This window comes from Lepidochelys olivacea (genome assembly GCF_965140295.1).
Source record: "Lepidochelys olivacea isolate rLepOli2 genome assembly, chromosome: 7".
Lineage (NCBI taxonomy): Eukaryota > Metazoa > Chordata > Testudines > Cheloniidae > Lepidochelys > Lepidochelys olivacea.
Window position 1 is genome coordinate 107014907 of NC_140417.1, and position 18600 is coordinate 107033506.

At 41.9% G+C, this 18600-nt stretch overlaps 1 protein-coding gene across 7 annotated transcripts in view; it reads right to left on the reverse strand.

Annotated features, from left to right (window-relative positions):
* PLEKHA1 (pleckstrin homology domain containing A1) overlaps positions 1 to 18600 on the reverse strand; it is an 82428-nt gene that overhangs the window by 18865 nt on the left and 44963 nt on the right. For all 7 annotated transcript variants that reach the window (XR_014712523.1, XM_084635269.1, XM_084635274.1 and 4 more), the window contains 3 exons: positions 9103 to 9234; positions 7948 to 8091; positions 3897 to 3965 (listed from right to left, as the gene is read on the reverse strand). Coding sequence is in view for 6 of the 7 variants with exons in the window: in XM_084635269.1 (XP_084491395.1) it covers positions 3897 to 3965; positions 7948 to 8091; positions 9103 to 9234 (345 nt within the window). In the remaining variant the exon portion in view is untranslated. The remainder of the gene's footprint in view (positions 1 to 3896; positions 3966 to 7947; positions 8092 to 9102; positions 9235 to 18600) is intronic.

Sequence of the window (18600 nt, forward strand, 5' to 3'; positions counted from 1 at the left end):
AAACATAAGAGTTGTCTTGAGGATGGTAAAATGGAAATTCTTTGAAGACAAGCCTCCTATAGAAACTTACTTAGATATTTCATGCAGGGCCCTGTTCTGTTTGTCCCCAAACCTCTAAGGCTAGAAATAGAAATGAGGAGCAGAGGTTGTAACGTGCCGATCTGAAGTAGATGAATAATTTAATTCATGTCATGGCTTTTTCATGGGTTACTCAGACTGGGAATAAGACAAAGATATTCCTGCAATTCTTGTATAACTACATGAGTACCTCCTTTGGGCATAGGGCAGTTACTTACCTTATTGTGGAATTCTTTGAGATGCGTGGTCCATATCCGTATTCCACTGTGAAGTACAAGTGTATGCCATGCACCTGAGACCGGAGAAATCTTGCAAGCAGTCTCCAGTGTTCCACCTGTGCCCCTGCACCAAAGATATAAGGAGTCGGGCAGATCGACTACCTCTCCAGTTCCGTCTCTACCATGAATCTTGTCATATTCCGAAGCAGAGGGAAAGGAATAGGAATAGTGGAATACAGATAGGGACCTCACATCTCAAAGAACTCCAGTTAAAACTAGACACTTCCCTTTCTTCTTCGAGTGCTGGTCCCTATGTTTTATTTCACCACAGGTGACTGACAAGCAATACCAAGAGAGGAGGAGGATGCAAAGCTCCATGTTGTACAACTGCTTGTAGAACCACTGTCCTGAAGGATGAGTCAGCAGAGGAGCCTTGAACCAAGGCATAATGTCTCATGAATGTACGGATGGAACTCCATGTAGCTGCCCTGCAAATATCAAGCGGAGGCACTTCCTGAAGTGATACTATTGAGGCTCCCTATGTACAGTGAGCCCTTACCCCATGTGGAGGAGGAAGCTGTGCCAACTGACAGTAGATCCACTTAGACTCTCTGAGAGAACATAGTTTATCCATGTACTCGTTCTATGGCAATAACAACGAACAGTCTGGGTGAGTCTCTGATCTGTTTCATTCTCCGCAGGTAAAATGCCAATGCTCATCTCATGCAGAGGGAATGAAGTTGCCTCTTCTCAAGAGACACGGGGCCATCCACATTAGCATTGTTTGTGAAAGCATGTGGGGGCCCTTAGAGTGTTACAACAGTTCACCGTTTGTTTTTGATTAATCTGATGCAACCTGAGAGTTTTCATGCCAAAAAGAAAAGGGGCTTAGGTACTCGCCTGAACTTGGCTGCCTGTGAAGGGTGGAGTGTGAACTTGGCTGCCTGTGAAGGGTGGAGCAGGAGAGTGAGTTTGTGTATTTGGGGGGAAAACCTGGATTTGTGCTGGAAATGGCCCACCTTGATTTTCAGACACATTGTAAGGAGAGTGGTCACTTTGGATAAGCTATTACCAGCAGGAGAGTGAGTGTGTGTGTGTGTGGGGTTTTTGGGGGAAAAAAAAGGTGGGGGGGGGGGTGAGAAACTGGATTTGTGCTGGAAATGGCCCACCTTGATTATCATACACATTGTAAGGAGAGTGATCACTTTAGATAAGCTATTACCAGCAGGAGAGTGGGGTGGGAGGAGGTATTGTTTCATGGTCTCTGTGTATATAATGTCTTCTGCAGTTTCCACAGTATGCATCCGATGAAGTGAGCTGTAGCTCACGAAAGCTTATGCTCAAATAAATTGGTTAGTCTCTAAGGTGCCACAAGTACTCCTTTTCTTTTTGTGAAGGGTCTGTAGAGTGACAAGACCACTCTTACAGGTAAATATCTCCCCCAGTTAGAAATGCTACGTTCCTGATCACCAGGGAAAATACCCACATTTATGTCTGGTAGGGATCCCAGTCTGATGATGGGAATGACAGTCCGATACCGTCCTAGACTTTTAGGTGCGACAGGAAGACCCAAACCCCCTTCATTATACCTTCCCAGGGTGAAGGAAGGATATATTACCATAAGTTTGTCAGAGGCAGCTGCAGACCTCCTCAGCATAGTTTCACAATATTCTGTACATCTCTGCCTGAAAGAGTCTATACTTCTAACCTAAGTTCCCTCTAAGCTGCATGCCTGCCAGAGGAGAGGCACCCCTCCATACCAGCCCCAGCATGGGCCTTGCCCGCGACCAGGGGAGAAGCGCCCCTTCCCCGGCTCACCGGAGTAGTTGGGTGAGAGACACCCCTCCCCACCGGCCCCAGCAGAGACCTACCACAGCCAGGAGAGGCGCCCCGCCCAAAGCCCATCGGAGCTGCTGTCTAGTGGAGCCCCTCCCTTGGCCCAGCCCAGCCGGAGCTGCCACGGTTGGGGAGAGACACCTCTCCTCTGGCCCCGAGCTGCTGCAGCGAAAGAGGGCTGCGGGGAGTCCTCTCACTCACTGTAGCCCCAGGGCAGCCTGAACCCCAAACACCTCATCACCTCCATATTGGTGCACATAAAATTCATTCTGCACATGGACGTAAAAAATTAAAGGGAACAGCTTCTGATCTGGACTGCTGGGCTTTGTGGGTATGTGCGCATGCATGCCTAGAGGAACAAGCATGTCTATGATGTGGTTTTTTCAGAATTAACCTGCCCTCCTGAACTCCATGAAGGTGAGCAAGAGAACTCGACACTGAGGATTATCCACACTGCTGCACTCTATGAAGGTGAGCAGGGGAAAATGCAATGGTTTTTCCCCCCCTTCAGGAGTTTGTCCCAGTAATCATGCTTCAGAAGTAGGAGCAAAACTGGGCTCAGCGATTGCTAGCTATTGGAAACATTTGTGGAGCAATCAACCCATCCTCAGAGAGGCTGGGCTTATTTGTCTCCCCTTCCCCAACATAGGCCCCTTGACAATCTCTCATGGAAAATACTGACCAGATGCTCAAGAATGGGGCTCCCTAGCAGCTCTACCCCACTGTTGCATGCGGGATCCATATGGGCCAGATAGATCTGTTTCCCCTGAATGTCACAGCATAGGACATGAGTAGGTTTCTTTGGAGCAGGGTTATAGAGATGACAGGGGGTGAGAGCCGAAGCCAAATGCCCCTTATCACACACTGGTGTTGGCAGCATCCATGTGGTCTCTGGTGCCTTCCACCCAGGATCACTGGTGAAGAGGACTGGCAAGAAGAGAAAGCAGCTAAGCTGATGATCTGAGGTGTGGCTGCTGGTACCTATAGGGATTCTGGTACAGTCTTTCGTCTGGCATGCAGCCCTTCTAGCTTCACTCCCTCCTGATGGAGATTGACAAGAAGCCCTTCCTTCCCTGTCAGTTCTTTTCCAATCCTGCCTGCTTCCTTTCTTACCAGGGGGTGAGGAGCTGAGGCAGTCCCATTCAGACTGAACCAAAAAAGGCAGAAAGTCCACTCTGCTGCGAAAGCCAGCTGACCTTCCCAGTGAGAGAGGAGATTTGTTTCTTAGCTGCATACCTCTGAATTTGCTTTTGACAAAGGCCATGTCAAGGCAGGAGAGGAAGCCAGGAGGAACTGTGCAGCTATGCAGGGAAGCTTAAATACAGCTTTGTGCTTCTTTTAACATTTGCTTGGACTCTATTTCACAATCAGCATTTCTTAAGACAATCATTTATAATGCAGTGAACATCCACCAAGCATGAGAGGAACAAAATACTGATGCAAAATGAGTGATGCCTGTTGTGCATATTTAGAAATTCATTCTATTCACTATTACTCCTTACTGGAGATCAATCCTCCACAATACCATATCAGCCCCAAAAGCAGCAGATTGCGAGGTCAGAGAATTAAACTTCCAAAGAAAGAGATTACCTATTTTCATTAAAAAAAAATACTGAAAACATAGAACAGAATTACAGAAAGTTACAAAAGCAGCACTGAACTTTTTCAGACACCAAGTAGATCATTAAGAAACCTTCAGTGTGTATTTTTGAAATTTACTTCCAGACATCTTTTGAAAGCTACATATAACATTTGGGAACATACCTGTTCAGATTTGAAATAGCCGATTGTGTTTTCATCTAACTGAAAGTATCTTCTCTTCCAGTTCTTCATCTATTAAAGGAAAAAAAAGAAAATATTGTAATCCAAGCAATACATGATTCCCTTTAATTTACACTCAGTCTAGCTAGGTTTTTTGAAAAATACATCAGTGAACCATTAGCAGTTATATGGAAGCTGCATTTTCCAATTTTTATTTTTGAAATTACTTTTAGCAATTCCTACTAAAAAGCTATTGGATATTTCTTGAACTGCCACACTTTTATTTCCAATTATTCCTATTCATAGGAATAATGTTTCCTACATTCATTACTCTAGATTATTTTAAAGCCACATATCCTGTTCTCTAAAGTCTAAGATTTAATTTCACAAGAAGTACACTTGGAAAGGATCACAATGCCGCTAAGTCTGTGAAATCAGCAGTATGGTAATTCAATTACTCATCATTCTGTAGAAAGTGGCAAAAAATGTTTAGATGCTCCTTTGGAAAAAGAGTGAGAACAGAAAAAAGGTATCTGGGGAAAATTTAGGGAACTACAATCCTATACAGGACAAATTACCACTGATGAAGTGAGGTCCAAATTCCTTGATTTAGGGAATCTGTTCCAAAAGTGCTGTGGACAAATCTGAAATATGCACTTTCTATCTGACATTCTACATACAGGTAGAATGAATCAAACGTGTACTTTATTCACTTCATACACATCAAATGACCTGGAATAACAAATGGGATTAAAGTGATACGATTACTTGAATGGAAAACTGGGATAAGGGTAAACTGAGAGGGACAAAAAATAGAAAGACATGAAGACCTCTGTGTAAGATTGAAAGCTCCTCTTGGTGAAAGGGACAAGTTGGTCCATTACAAGGTACTACTTCACCCACCTTGTCTCTAATATCCTGGGACCAATACGGCTACAACAACACTGCAAATATGAATAAGCCAGAAATATACCTTATTCTGTTCAGAGAAATATAAAGAAAACTAGGGAATATGCCGCCAGCCAACCATGAAGACAGTAAGCAGGAAAGTACATTGAATAGTGGTGGTGAAGAAAGTATGTACTTCTATTACTTAGCGCTTAAACTATGAGTAAAAAAAGAACGAATATGTTTGCATATAAATTGGTATATCAAAAAGTAAAATGTTTAATATAACATAGGGGTTTATATTTACACCCTTCCCACTAATAATGTGATAATGGCTTAATAGATTTTTTTACTTAAACTGCTTAAACAGTATCGCCTCATATATTTGAATAATTTGGCCAGTACTCATATACTACAAAGGCAATTTGGCTATGAATTTATGCAGCCTATAAATGAACAAATTTTCACTGTTATTGTAAGTTGCACACCTAATATGGACTGTATTATACATATAGTTCACGTAATACTTTACATATTACTTCAGTCTAACGAACACAGTATTTCTGCGTACACATCTCAGATTAGAAAATGAGTTTTCTACATGGTGTTTGAGAAACAAGATAATGTAAATACTAACATAATGCACACGCACAAGAGCAGACAAAGTTTTCACGCAATTGTAACGGACATTCTGATTTGAGTCTAACCATGCAACCTAAGCATCATTTTAAACTTATTTGTGTGTGGCATTTCTTTGGTGTCCTTCTAAAATAAAAAGGAAGAAGAACAAGTTCATAAGAACAGCTGTACTGGGTGGTCCAATCTAGTTCACTATCCTATCTCCTAGAGTGGCAAATACCAAAGTTTCAGAGAGAGTGTACAGAACAGGGTAGTTGGAGTAATTCAGCCCTGTCTTTTCTTCCCAGCTTCTAGCAGTGAGAGGTTTAGGGTTGCCCTGAGCATGGAGTTACATCTATAACCATCTTGTGTAATAGGCACTGATAGCCCTATCCTCCATGAATTTATCTAATTCCTTTTTGAACCAAATTATACTTCTGGACATAATACCCTCCCATGGCAATGAGTTCCACAGGTTCCTCTTGTTTATATTAGATCTGTTGCCCATTCTTTTCATTGGGTGACCCTTAGATTTTGTACCGTGGGAAAATAACACTTCTCTATTCACTTTTTCCACACCATTCATGTTTTTATAGACCTCTATCATATCCCTCACCCCTTAGACATCTCTTTTCTAAGTGGAACAGCCCTAATCTTTTCAGTCTCTCTTCTCTGAACCTTATTCAAGGTATGATACTTTGTCTTATTTTTTATCCCTTTCCTCATAGTCCCCAACATGGTTAGCTTTTTTAAGCATTGCTGCATACTGAGCTGAAGTTTTCTGAGAACTACCCATGGTAACTCCAAGATCCCTTTCTTGAGTGGTAACCGCTAATTTAGAACCCATCATTATATACATATAGCGGGGATTATTTTTCGCAACATGCATTACTTTGCACTTAAACACAGAATTTCATCTGCCATTTTGTTGCCCAATCACCCAGTCTTGTGAGATCCCTTTGTAACCCTATGCAATCAACTTTGGACTTAACTATATTGAATAATGTTGTATCACATGCAAACTGTGCCACTTCACTGTTCACTCCCTTTTCCGATCATGAATATGTTGAACAGTACAGGTCCCAATACAGATCTTTGGAGGATCCTGCTGTTCACCTCTCTCCATTGTGAAAACTGCCCATTTATTCCTACCCTTCATTTCCTATCTTTTAACCAGTTACTGATCCATGAGAGACCTTTCCCTCTTATCCCATGACTACTTAGTGTCTGTAAGAGTCTTTGGTGAGGGACCTTGTCCAAGACTTTCTGAAAATCCAAGTATACTACATCAGCTGGGTCATCCTTGTCTATGCATCTGTTCATACTCTCAAAGAATTCTAATAGGTTAGTGAGGCACGGCTTCCCTTTACAAAAGCTGTGTTAAACACAATTTGTTAGGGAAGAGTTATCTATGTCTCTGATCATTTTGTTCTTTGCTATAATTTCTACCAATATGCCTGGTACTCAAGTTAGACTCACCAGCCTATAATCATTAGAACTGCATCTAGAATCCTTTTTAAAAATCAGCATTAGCTACTTTCCAGTCATCTGGTACAGACTTGTTTATGAAATGGGTTATATACTACAGTTGTTAGAGCGGAAATTCCATATTTGAGTTCCATCACAACTCTTGGGTGAACACCATCTGCTCCTGGTAATTTAGTGTTTAATTTATCAAATTGGTTCTAAAACATCTTCTATTGACACATCAATGTGGGACAGTACTTCAGATCTGTCAACCAAAAAGGATAGCTCCGATATGGGTATTTCCCCCACATCCTCTGCAGTTAAGATTGACAGAAAGAATCCATTTACTTCTTCCACAATGCCCGTGTCTTCCTTGAGTGTTCTTTAACGGCTTGGCCATCTAGTGGCCCCGCTGCCACTTTGGCAGACTTTCTGCTTCTGATGATAAAAAAAGTTTCATGCTCCCAGACTTCAAATGTTGCAAGTTTGCAGAGCTTTGAATATAGCATGTGCTAAATCCCTTAATCTTGAACTGTTTGGCTACACACCAATCTCCTTCACACCTTTGGAATTGCACAATTGCTCCTCCAAACCACACAGAACACCTAAAATCTTTCCCTAACCACTTCACACTTCATAAATCCTGCATGCAGTAAACTCTTGCTTCAGTCCAAATATCTTCTATACACTTTTCATTACAAAAAATAGCTGCATGTTCTCATGCCAAAGAGCATCCCTTAATTACACACTTAGCCTAAAACCCATGTGCAGCAATGTTTTCCTCTCCAAAACGTCTTAAATTTTAAACTAATACAAAAACAAGTGGAAGCACCAAAAAATCCCCACAAAAGTTGAAATACCACCAATACAGAGATAAAACACATACTACTACTACTGAATCACCACCCATTTGATAAAATTCTAATTCTAACTACCCTCAATATTTTAACAACATTAGTGTTATTTGGTAAAAACCAAAGATCAGTATCAATTGATCTCAGTATAATATGCAAAGTAACCGTAATAACTTTGGGGCCTCTGTTCTTCACAAGAGGAATGCATTATTCTCCAAATCACTTACCACAGCGCCTTGTTTAACACAATAGCCAGCTTTGATAACAGCATTGTCTGGGGGAGGTTTAGCAGTAAAGTAAGGAAGGTGGCTTTGTGACCGTTTCAAGTAATTTCTGTCATCTTCTTCCCCACATTCATTTAATTCTTCTTTCTAGAATGAATCAGAGAAAGGTTCAGGATGTTCAGCGTTTGCTCCAAAGTCCAGTGATATAAGAACAGAAAATGAAAGTGTATTTGGTTCCCTAAACTTGGTATTTGGTCCACCCTGTACCCACAAACCCCATCTCTGATTTGTTTAGAAGCAGCAAATACTTGACACTGCAGTACAGCAGTAATATCAATGTGACAATTATCTACATAAGGCCTACTGGAGTACTCCAGGTACTGCTCAAAACTACACAGTTTGAAAACAGATTATGAACACATTAAAACAGATAAAGCAATTAAAAATAGTATGTTGAAGACCTAAGAAACAAAATCTTTACTCCCTTTAAAAAAAATTAATCCATGGAATGACTTTGTTTAGGAGTACAACAGTCTAGATAATTCCAAAACTATGATTTGGGCCAGTCATGCAAGTCTTCAGAACAACCAATCCCCCAACGTGACCTAAAAGCATAAGATAGTACACAGAGTGTCAAGTTCAGTAGAATGACAGTGCATCTACTTTTAGATCTAACCATTACTAACTTTTTATTTTCAATCAGGTTTCTAGCACACCGTTTATAAAAATCTTGGCTTTCTGAGCCAATCAGTATCTTTCCTTTCTCCACTGCAAAACGCAAAAACAAATATATCAGTTAACTTCAGTAATCGACTAACTTGAACAACTTTGACATTGCTCATGTCAAACTCATTTCATGCCAAGAAATTCAAACTCATATAGGGGGTCTAATTCTTGGAAGTAAAAAAGTCAACACTTAAAAGTGTAATCTTTCATACAGTCACAGAAAAGTAAAATAGTTGAAGAGACACCTAGATACCATATCAGGTAAACAATTTAAAAAGCAAGCTTATGAGAGTATGAGTCTTCTGGATGAGGATGGATGGGTTGACAAATTTATTATTGATAAAATAATGTATCTCAGAGTATCCTGACAAGACAGACACATAGCACAACTCTTCCACTATAACATTTCCTTACTTGGTATGAAGCTATTACCTGAGTAGGTGTAATGATGGGAACACCACCAACAATTTCTGTTCTGTAAGACACTTGTTTCTTTCCACCCGGATTTTCAACTTGGCGATTTGAGCTATCAGGTTGACATAGCAGATCAGACTGCTTTGGTACCTGAAAAGTTAGACATGATGAATAATTTGATGTTTTCCCCTGTTTTAAGACTAAAAATAAAGCTAGTAATCCCCATGCTTAGGTACCTAAAAAGCCTCAGTTATTATTCAAGCACTCACATTCAGTCTCCAGAAGGATTTCTACAACTAGTTTTTAATTCTAAAGAAATATCTCAATAGGTAACTGTTTGCAACAGATTTGTGTTCGATATCAGAAAAAAAAAAAACCTGATCTGTGGTTAAGACACTTGACTTTGACTCAGGAAATCAGGGTTCACTTTCCAGCTCTGCCACAAACTCCCTACCTAATCTTCAGCAAGTCAGTTTCTCTGTGCCACAATTTCTCATCTGTAAAGTAGAAATAGTTTCTCCCACCTTGTCATTAAGCTCTTTGGGGCTAGGATTCTTACTACATGTCTAAACTTTGCTTAGTACAATGGGACCACAAACCTTGGTGTCTAGGTACTACTGTAATGCAAAGAGTTACTATTCATACAAAGCTATCGTGTCGATGTTTGACAAGTGTCTTTGCTGCTTGATGCAGCATTTTCACCCACAATTTAATGCTTAGCATGAAGGTATTTAAATTACTATGAAACAATATGAACTAAACTGAAACTTTGCTTTAATTGTAATATCTGGAGCAAGGTGAAAAAAGTTATCCATACTGTTCAAGCGGCTTTATAGAATGACAAGATACAGGTTTGTACTTCAATGCAAAATCTTCAGGGCTAAAGAATGCAATGGTTAATAATCATTAACATGTTTCAGAGTAGCAGCCGTGTTAGTCTGTATTCGTAAAAAGAAAAGGAGGACTTGTGGCACCTTAGAGACGAACCAATTTATTTGAGCATAAGCTTTCGTGAGCTACAGCTCACTTCATCGGATGCATTCAGTGGAAAATACAGTGGGGAGATTTATATACATAGAGAAAGTGAAACAATGGGTGTTACCATACACACTGTAACAAGAGTGATCACTTAAGGTAAACTATTACCAGCAGGAGAGCGGTGGGGAAAAAACCTTTTGTAATGATAATCAAGGTGGGCCATTTCCAGCAGTTGACAAGAACATCTGAGGAACAGTATGTGTGTGTCCATTTATTCTTTTACGTAGAGACTGTCCAGTTTGGCCAATGTACATAGAGGGGCATTGCTGGCACATATCACATTGGTAGATGTGCAGGTGAACGAGCCTCTGATAGTGTGGCTGATGTGATAAGGCCCTATGATGGTGTCCCTGAATAGATATGTGGACACACAGTTGGCAACAGGCTTTGTTGCAAGGATAGGTTCCTGGGTTAGTGGTTCTGTTGTGTGGTTGCTGGTGAGTATTTGCTTCAGACTGGGGGGCTGTCTGTAAGCAATGATTGGCCTGTCTCCCAAGATCTGTGAGAGCGATGGGTCATCCTTCAGGATAGGTTGTAGATCCTTGATGATGCGTTCGAGAGGTTTTAGTTGGGGGCTGAAGGTGATGGCTAGTGGTGTTTTGTTATTTGCTTTGTTGGGCCTGTCCTGTAGCAGGTGACTTTGGGTACTCTTCTGGCTCTGTCAATCTGTTTCTTCACTTCAGCAGGTGGGTACTGTAGTTGTAAGAATGCTTGAGAGAGATCTTGTAGGTGTTTGTCTGAGGGGTTGGAGCAAATGCGATTGTATCGTAGAGCTTGGCTGTAGACAATGGATCGTGTGGTGTGGTCTGGATGAAAGCTAGAGGCATGTAGGTAGGCATAGTGGTCAGTAGGTTTCCGGTATAGGGTGGTGTTTATGTGACCATCGCATCCAGGAAGTGGATCTCGTGTGTGGACTGATGCAGGCTGAGGTTGATGGTGGGATGGAAATTGTTGAAATCATGGTGGAATTCCTCAAGGGCTTCTTTTCCATGGGTCCAGATGATGAAGATGTCATCAATGTAGCGCAAGTAGAGTAGAGGCATTAGGGGACGAGAGCTGAGGAAGCGTTGTTCTAAGTCAGCCATAAAAACATTGGCATTCTGTGGGGCCATGCAGGTACCCATAGCAGTGCCGCTGATTTGAAGGTATACCTTGAATAGAGACTGGGAGTGGATGGATCATTACACAAAGTAAAACTATTTCCCCATGTTTATTCCCTCCCTCTCCCCCACCGTTCCTCAGACGTTCTTGTCAACTGCTGGAAATGGCCCACCTTGATTATCACTACAAAAGGTTTTTCCCCCCTGCTCTCCTGCTAGTAATAGCTCACCCTACGTGATCACTCTCGTTACACTGTGTATGGTAACGCCCATTGTTTCATGTTCTCTATGTATATAAATCTCCCCACTGTATTTTCCACTGAATGCATCCAATGAAGTGAGCTGTAGTTCACGAAAGCTTATGCTCAAATAAATTTGTTAGTCTCCAAGGTGCCACAAGTCCTCCTTTTCTTTTTGAGAATCATTAACATGGAATTTTGGGGAGAGGAGTGTGCAAATTGTAAGATGAGTTTAACAATAGGATCCAAAGATTAGTGTTCCACAGCAATTTAAGACAGACACATTAAGAACTGTATGCAGATTATGCAAGTTACTCAACTTGATACACTACTATAAGAAATCTCTGGACATTAGCTTACCTTCAAGCAAAAATTGGCACTATTTCATCAAGAGAGGGGGATAAAAGGTGAGGTGTGTTATACGAGCTACACAAAAGGCAAATGGGACTATGCTGAGTAATACCACTTACCTCTTCATACTGAGTACTGATAAAGTAGATCACTGTATCACAGGAGCACCAAAGAAAGGAAATAGGAGATCTAGTACTTTCCAAAACAAACAGGAAGTGCTGAGGGAACTAACTTTTAGGAACTCTCTCTGAAAGTGTCTAAAACTGACACCCAACCTTTGTAAATAGGATTACCTGGTGAAACAACATTTTCAGGTAGTTTGAGAAATACCTTTGAGAAATACCGGAAGCAAAAGCAGTTCATGTTCCGCCTTAGCTATTTTCGAAAATGGCTATGTTTATCCCAGTTTGTCAGAATCAAATAGTTCTAAACCATCTGCCCCAGCCTCCACATCTGAAAAACCTTTACAAAGGTTTGTTACTTCACACAAAATCAAGTCATCGATGGTTGCAAAATAAGCATCCATCTATTAGATAATCAGGAGAAGCAGCTACTCCTTTTCTTCTTCACCTTGTTTGACTGTGCTCCTTGCGGCTCAGTAGGAGCTGCAGTCACAATGGTGCCTCTGCCACTGAATGGTCTCCCACAGCATCTGACAATAAGCCCTCTTGCAAAGTCTCACATCAAGACACAGTATTTCCAAAATATTTTTAAATATTTGAATGCTTTTGAATACGTCAGTCTGCTAAAGCGGAGCTAAAAGGTGCCGGCTCTTCAGGAGCTTGATTCTGCCTGTTCTTGAGTTTGTGCCAAATCTGAAAACTGCATAGTTTTCTATCCTTGGAAGCAATACAAAGGCATTCTATTCCAAAAGGTAACATCTTTATGACTTGGATTAGCCTGCTTTCAAACAAATCAGAACCCCAGAACAAGGGTCAAGAACGTCCAATTTAGGAAAGGCAGAGCAATTCAAAAATATCAGATGTATGGCTGATCTAATAATTTCAGTATTGTATATCTTGGTCTGGAGTATAAATAAAGAAGCAACTTCTTTCTTGTTCTTCAAAAGAGAAAGTATTTTGCTTTATGAGCTTTACAATTCTTAAATCTAGTCGAATCAAAGTCTCAGTTATAATAGTTTTTACTTATAAACACAAATGCAATGGGAAAAGACAACTACTACTTCTGAGTGGCTTTGATGTTTGGGTACTGGAAATAATCTACTGAAAAGTGGATGTTAAAAGTTTCCAAGAGCCGTGACAGAAAACTATTACCTAGGGCAGTTTGCTTGCAGAAAGTACAGCTGAATTATTCACTGGATAAACAGCACTAATTACAAATATGCTTAATTTTTTTGATAGCTGTACTCCTAAAGCACAGTAAGATACACACAAAAGAAGAAAGGCGATGCAGCTTGTGTCATTTTCGATTGAAGTTTGTTAGCATAACCCAAGGCACATTAAAGTTCAATAATCTGAGGATTAAGTGTGAAGTCTGAAGGATTTATTAACTGACTATGCTATAGACAGAGGTTAAAGTATAACCTTTGTATCAATCTAATTGCTAAAAATCAGTCAAGCCTTCTACAAATCTTGATTAATTGGATTCCATTCCATTAAATCATATATGAACTTAATTCAGTGAAGGTTCATATTTTCAAGATTTTGAATAATTTCATGATGTTCTCAATGTAATTTACAAGAATAATAATAAAGGTGAAGTTAATTTTAACTTTGTTCAAGTAATTGGGGGGCTCAACGTCTGAACAACAAGAATGTACACTTCTTCAATCCTGTATCCGGCCTGTGTCATCTTACCTCTCCTATGAGGAACAAAATTCCTTTCGACTCCTCTTTGGTACTAGTTCTAAATTTTGTAGTTGGCAATTTTAGGATGACATGGCAATGTGTGGTTCATTTAGAGTTGCCATAGAGAAGATAGAAATATTTTTCATAGAAGAAAAATATTTCTATGGAAATATCCTTAAATATATGGTGGGAAATTGTGGGCCGGATTTGTTGGTCAGATCCAGTTCCTTTGTTCCACTCTGGAGGTGCATGGGTCTGTAATGCCTATGGATCTTTTTGCTGGGAATACTCAGAGTAGCCTATACCACCAACTCCTGCAGCTCCCAACAAAGTGGACATATGTCAAGAATAAGGGCCTCAAAGTTACTGCAGTTTAGGTTTCATGACTGGCATAACAGCCCTCCAGAGCTACTATATCTGGCCAGAGTAGTTTACAGCAGTCCTGGAATTGGCCTCACAATCAAGAAGTTGCAACCAGTTCCTCTATAGCACCCCACCACACACTGCACCCAGTCAAATCTGGATACTAGAAAAACTTGTCCCCATATATTAGACTCCTTTATTGCTCATAAATAGGGCCCTACCAAATTCACCGTGCATTTTGGTCAATTTCACAGTCATAGGATTTTAAAAATAGTAAATTTCATTATTTCAGCTATTTAAATCTGAAATTTCATGGTGTTGTAATCGTAGGGGTCCCGACGCAAAAAGGGGGCTGTCACAAGGTTATCGTAGGGGGTATTGTGGTACTGCTACCCTTACTTCTGCGCTGCTGCAGGTGGCAGCGCTGCCTTCAGAGCTGGGTGGCCAGAGAGCAGCTACTTCTGGCCAGGAGCCCTATTCTGAAGGCAGTCCGCTGCCAGCGGCAGCACAGAAGTAAGGATCGCATGGTATGGTATTTCCACCCTTACTTCTGTGCTGCTGCCTGCAGGGCTGGGCCCACACTCTCCAGCCACCCAGCTCTGAAGGCAGCAGTGCAGAAGTAAGGGTGGCAATACCACAATCCCCTGTAAAATAATCTCGTGACTCCCCCCAACTCCCTTTTGGGTCAGGAGCCCCAATTTGAGAAACTCTGGTCTCCCCCAGGAAATTGGTATAATACAGGGTAAAAGTACACAAGACCAGATTTCTCTATGATGCGTTTTTTGTGGCTGTGAATTTAGTAGGGCACTACTCAAACCGTATGAGCAGAACTCAAGAGTGGAGGAAAGAGAGTCAAAGTGTGTACAAGCACTGTGTTTTTATGTGCTGTAGTCACATGGTCTTCCTATAAAATGCTATGTCCGCTCCCTTCTCTCTCTTGAGCACACTTTCACTGGTCAGGATGCATTCTGTGAATGTGCAGCCGAAGAATTTTCCACAGAATCCTTTGCCACTGAACAATGCTCCAAAACCTAAACTTTCATTTTCGAAAATGTGTCATCTACTAATGCTTGTGAAGAAAAAGCTTTTCAAAACATGAACTAAACATGAAGTAAAAGAATGTTGCCTTCCCTGATCTTTCACATAACCTTAAACAGCTCAGAGAGAGAGATGGCCTGTCTTCTTTATCCCAATTCCTCCAACACTTCTTCAGATATTAAGAGCTCCATTTGTTCCCATTCCACTGCCAAAATTCCCTCTCTCTTCTCCCACTGTCAGGGCTTCTATAATGCAGTTATCTATAAGGATTAACATAGCTCTGTGGCATGTTAGAATCAGAAATGAAAATAGAGACAGCATAAACATTTAAATAAAAACAGGGTTACTGTATAGATTGTATTCATTTTGTCTGAAGTTATTAAAAATCTATTTTTTAAAAAACTGAAAAGCTGTTGCAGAATTACCAGTATGTCACATTAGAACATTGTAGAATCCAAGTATGTTGTGACAAGTTGGACCTAAATTCTGCAGCAAAAACATGAGGGGCCTTGACTACAGTCCATGCTTTAATCCAGGGTTTCTCAAACTTTATTGCACCACAACCCCTTTCTGACAACAAAAATTACTACATGACCCCAGGAAGGGGCACTGAAGCCCAAGCCCCTCCACCCTGGGCAGAGGGGCCAAAGCCCGAGCCCCACCCCCCTGGGGGAGGAGGGGTGAAGCCAAAGCTTGAGAGCTTCAGCCCTGGGCGGGTAGGGGCTGTAACCTGAGCCCTGCCACCCAGGGCAGAAGCTCTCAGGGTTTGGCCGCAGCCTTGGGTGGTGGGGCTCAGATTTTTGGCTTCAGCCTAGGCCCCAGCAAGTCTAATGCCAGCCCTGGCGACCCCATTAAAACAGGGTTGTGACCCACAGTTTGAGAACCGCTGCTTTAATCTAACAGAAAAAAAAAATCAATTCTGCAACCCAGCTTCTCCCACAATTCTGGATGTCTGGGCTGTTCCCCTCCATTTTGCAGCTCACAGAGGCAGATCAGTGTTTTGGCACCATGTGTTCTGACCTCTGTTCCCATTTGTCAACAGATTTTCTGCCTCTGCAGCAGCAGGCTGTTCAATTGCGCCCACCCTTATTCATTATCTAATTTTTTTTTTCTCAGCTTGGGCAGTAGTGAGCAGTTTCATCTTTTCAGCTTACTGATCCTCCCTGGGTCAGTTAACAGTTTGGTGGTTTAACCCAGCCTGACCCTCTGCTGCAGCATCTCCCTGTCTGCTCCTCTGCCCCTATTCAGGTATGGCAGAGAAGTCAAGAAAGCACCATGTGAAAGCCAAGTGATGCTCTATTTGCAGAGCAGGGAGAGGGTCAAAAAACAAGAACCACCCCAGGCAGTCAATTCAGGGCTAAGTCTCAGGTGACTCCTGAAGAACAAAGAGGAAAGTTTGTAGGGTCACAAGTCTGTTCACCCTACTCCTCACCACAAGTCTTAAAGAACTGGGCTTCTACCCTTCCCTCCCAATTTACCCAAGGGGGCTCTGGTGAGTCCCCTCCACCCTCTTGGGAGGGAATGGCTCCCAGAGAGGGAGTATTCAGACACAGATCTTGAGGGCTTCAGACCCTAAGGAAGGCAAGTTTTAAAATGCCTCAAAAGCAAAAGCAGAACTTCTACCCAACACATCCAAAAACAGCTTAAAAAAAAAAACTAAAGTAAAAAAAGGGAGGGGGGGGAGAGAAGAACCACAGAAAATCCAGGAGGTACAAGTTCTGACTTCTTCCTCTTCTTCTCCCTCCCACTGAGGAAGGCAAGCAATTGAGTTCAAAGAATATATCAGATGTCTTCCCTTCATGAGCAATTCCAGACTATGTGCAGTAAGGTTATCTTCACAATTCAAATTCAACCTGAACAGGATTTCAAGAGAAAGCCTCAGAGTAAATTCTCCCCTTAAAATCCTCTCAGAACTGCAATACCCTTTCATCCCTCCATGGAGGAAGTGATTGAGGATTAAAGGAATAAGCCTGAAAAGGGCAAGCACACTAACTAACAAGAGCAACCCTCAGGCTCTACATCAATCAAAATTGAAGGACTCTATTGCTGAAATGCCGCAGGTTGAAGCTGCTGTAGCATCTCTTGCAAGGGATATGGTAATTCCCTCAAAAGGCATGTTCTACCCCAAGGACTTCATAGATACAAAGAGGGAGGCCACTCTCAGAAAGGAACTTTGAGGCCTCCTCTGCCACCCTCAAAGCATCCCAGGTAGCTATCTGCTTTGCAATAGCATCTCTCTCCTGGCTAGATCTCAGAGTCCTCAAGGACAGAGATCACCTTAACCTTGGTTCAATTTTAAAGAAAGTCTCCCTAGCACAGGATTTGTAGTTGACACCTCAAAGGATGCAATGAAGTTCTCAGCTTAAGCCAAGGATTCCAGCCCAACAGCCAAGCACCACCTACGGTTCCAATCCTGGAAGGTGGATATCCACTCCAAGCAGGTCCTATGCTTGGCCAACTTTAATTGCTCCCTCCTTTTTGGAGAAGAGCTGGAAAGGTGGTGGCTGACAACGTTGCAAAACCCATGCACTAGAGACGACAAGCCCTCAAGACAGAAATGCTCCTCCTGGCTATGTATTCACAGAGGTATCAGAGAAGGAACAGACTCTCCAAAGGAAAACAGGGGAATTGAGGTCGGGAGGTGGGGGGGGGAAGGGGGAAGGAGGGTAAAGAGCGGAAGTCCACAGGGACTTCAGCCCTTCCCCTCAATCCACTCCTGTGACAGACTGCATAGCTTCAGTCCTGGGTGAGAACGAAGGAGCAGAATTTCCTATTTTCTAGAAGAATTGTTCACACTGACTATAGACAAGTAGGTCTGGGAGATAGCAAGCCAGGGATACTCCCTCAGGCTCCAGTCCCTCCCTCACCTCATCCAGTCTTCATCCTGTCACCCATTTCTAAAGACCCTATCAAGGTTCCTTCCCCACTCTGAACTCTAGGGTACAGATGTGGGGATCTGCATGAAAGACCCCCTAAGCTTATTCTTACCAGCTTAGGTTAAAAACTTCCCCAAGGTACAAGCTTTGTTTAACATGCTTGGTGGTGGCAGCATACGGTTCAAGGACAAGACAAAGAACAGGGAAAGAGCCCACTTGGAGACACCTTCCCCCAAAATATCACCCCAAGCCCTACACCCCCTTTCCTGGGGGAAGGCTTGATAATAATCCTCACCAATTTGCACAGGTGAACACAGACCCAAACCCTTGGATCTTAAGAACAATCAGGTTCTTAAAAGAAGAATTTTAATTAAAGAAAAGGTAAAAGAATCACCTCTGTAAAATCAGGATGGTAAATACCTTACAGGGTAATCAGATTCAAAACATAGAAAATCCCTCTAGGCAAAACCTTAAGTTACAGAAAGACACAAAAACAGGAATATACATTCCATCCAGCACCACTTATTTTACCAGCCATTAAACAAAAGGAAATTAACGCATTTCTAGCTAGATTACTTACTAATCTAACAGGAGTTGTAAGGCTGCATTCCTGATCCCTTCCCGGCAAAAGCATCACACACACAGACAAACCCTTTGTTCCCCCCCCCCCAGCTTTGAAAGTATCTTGTCGCCTCACTGGTCA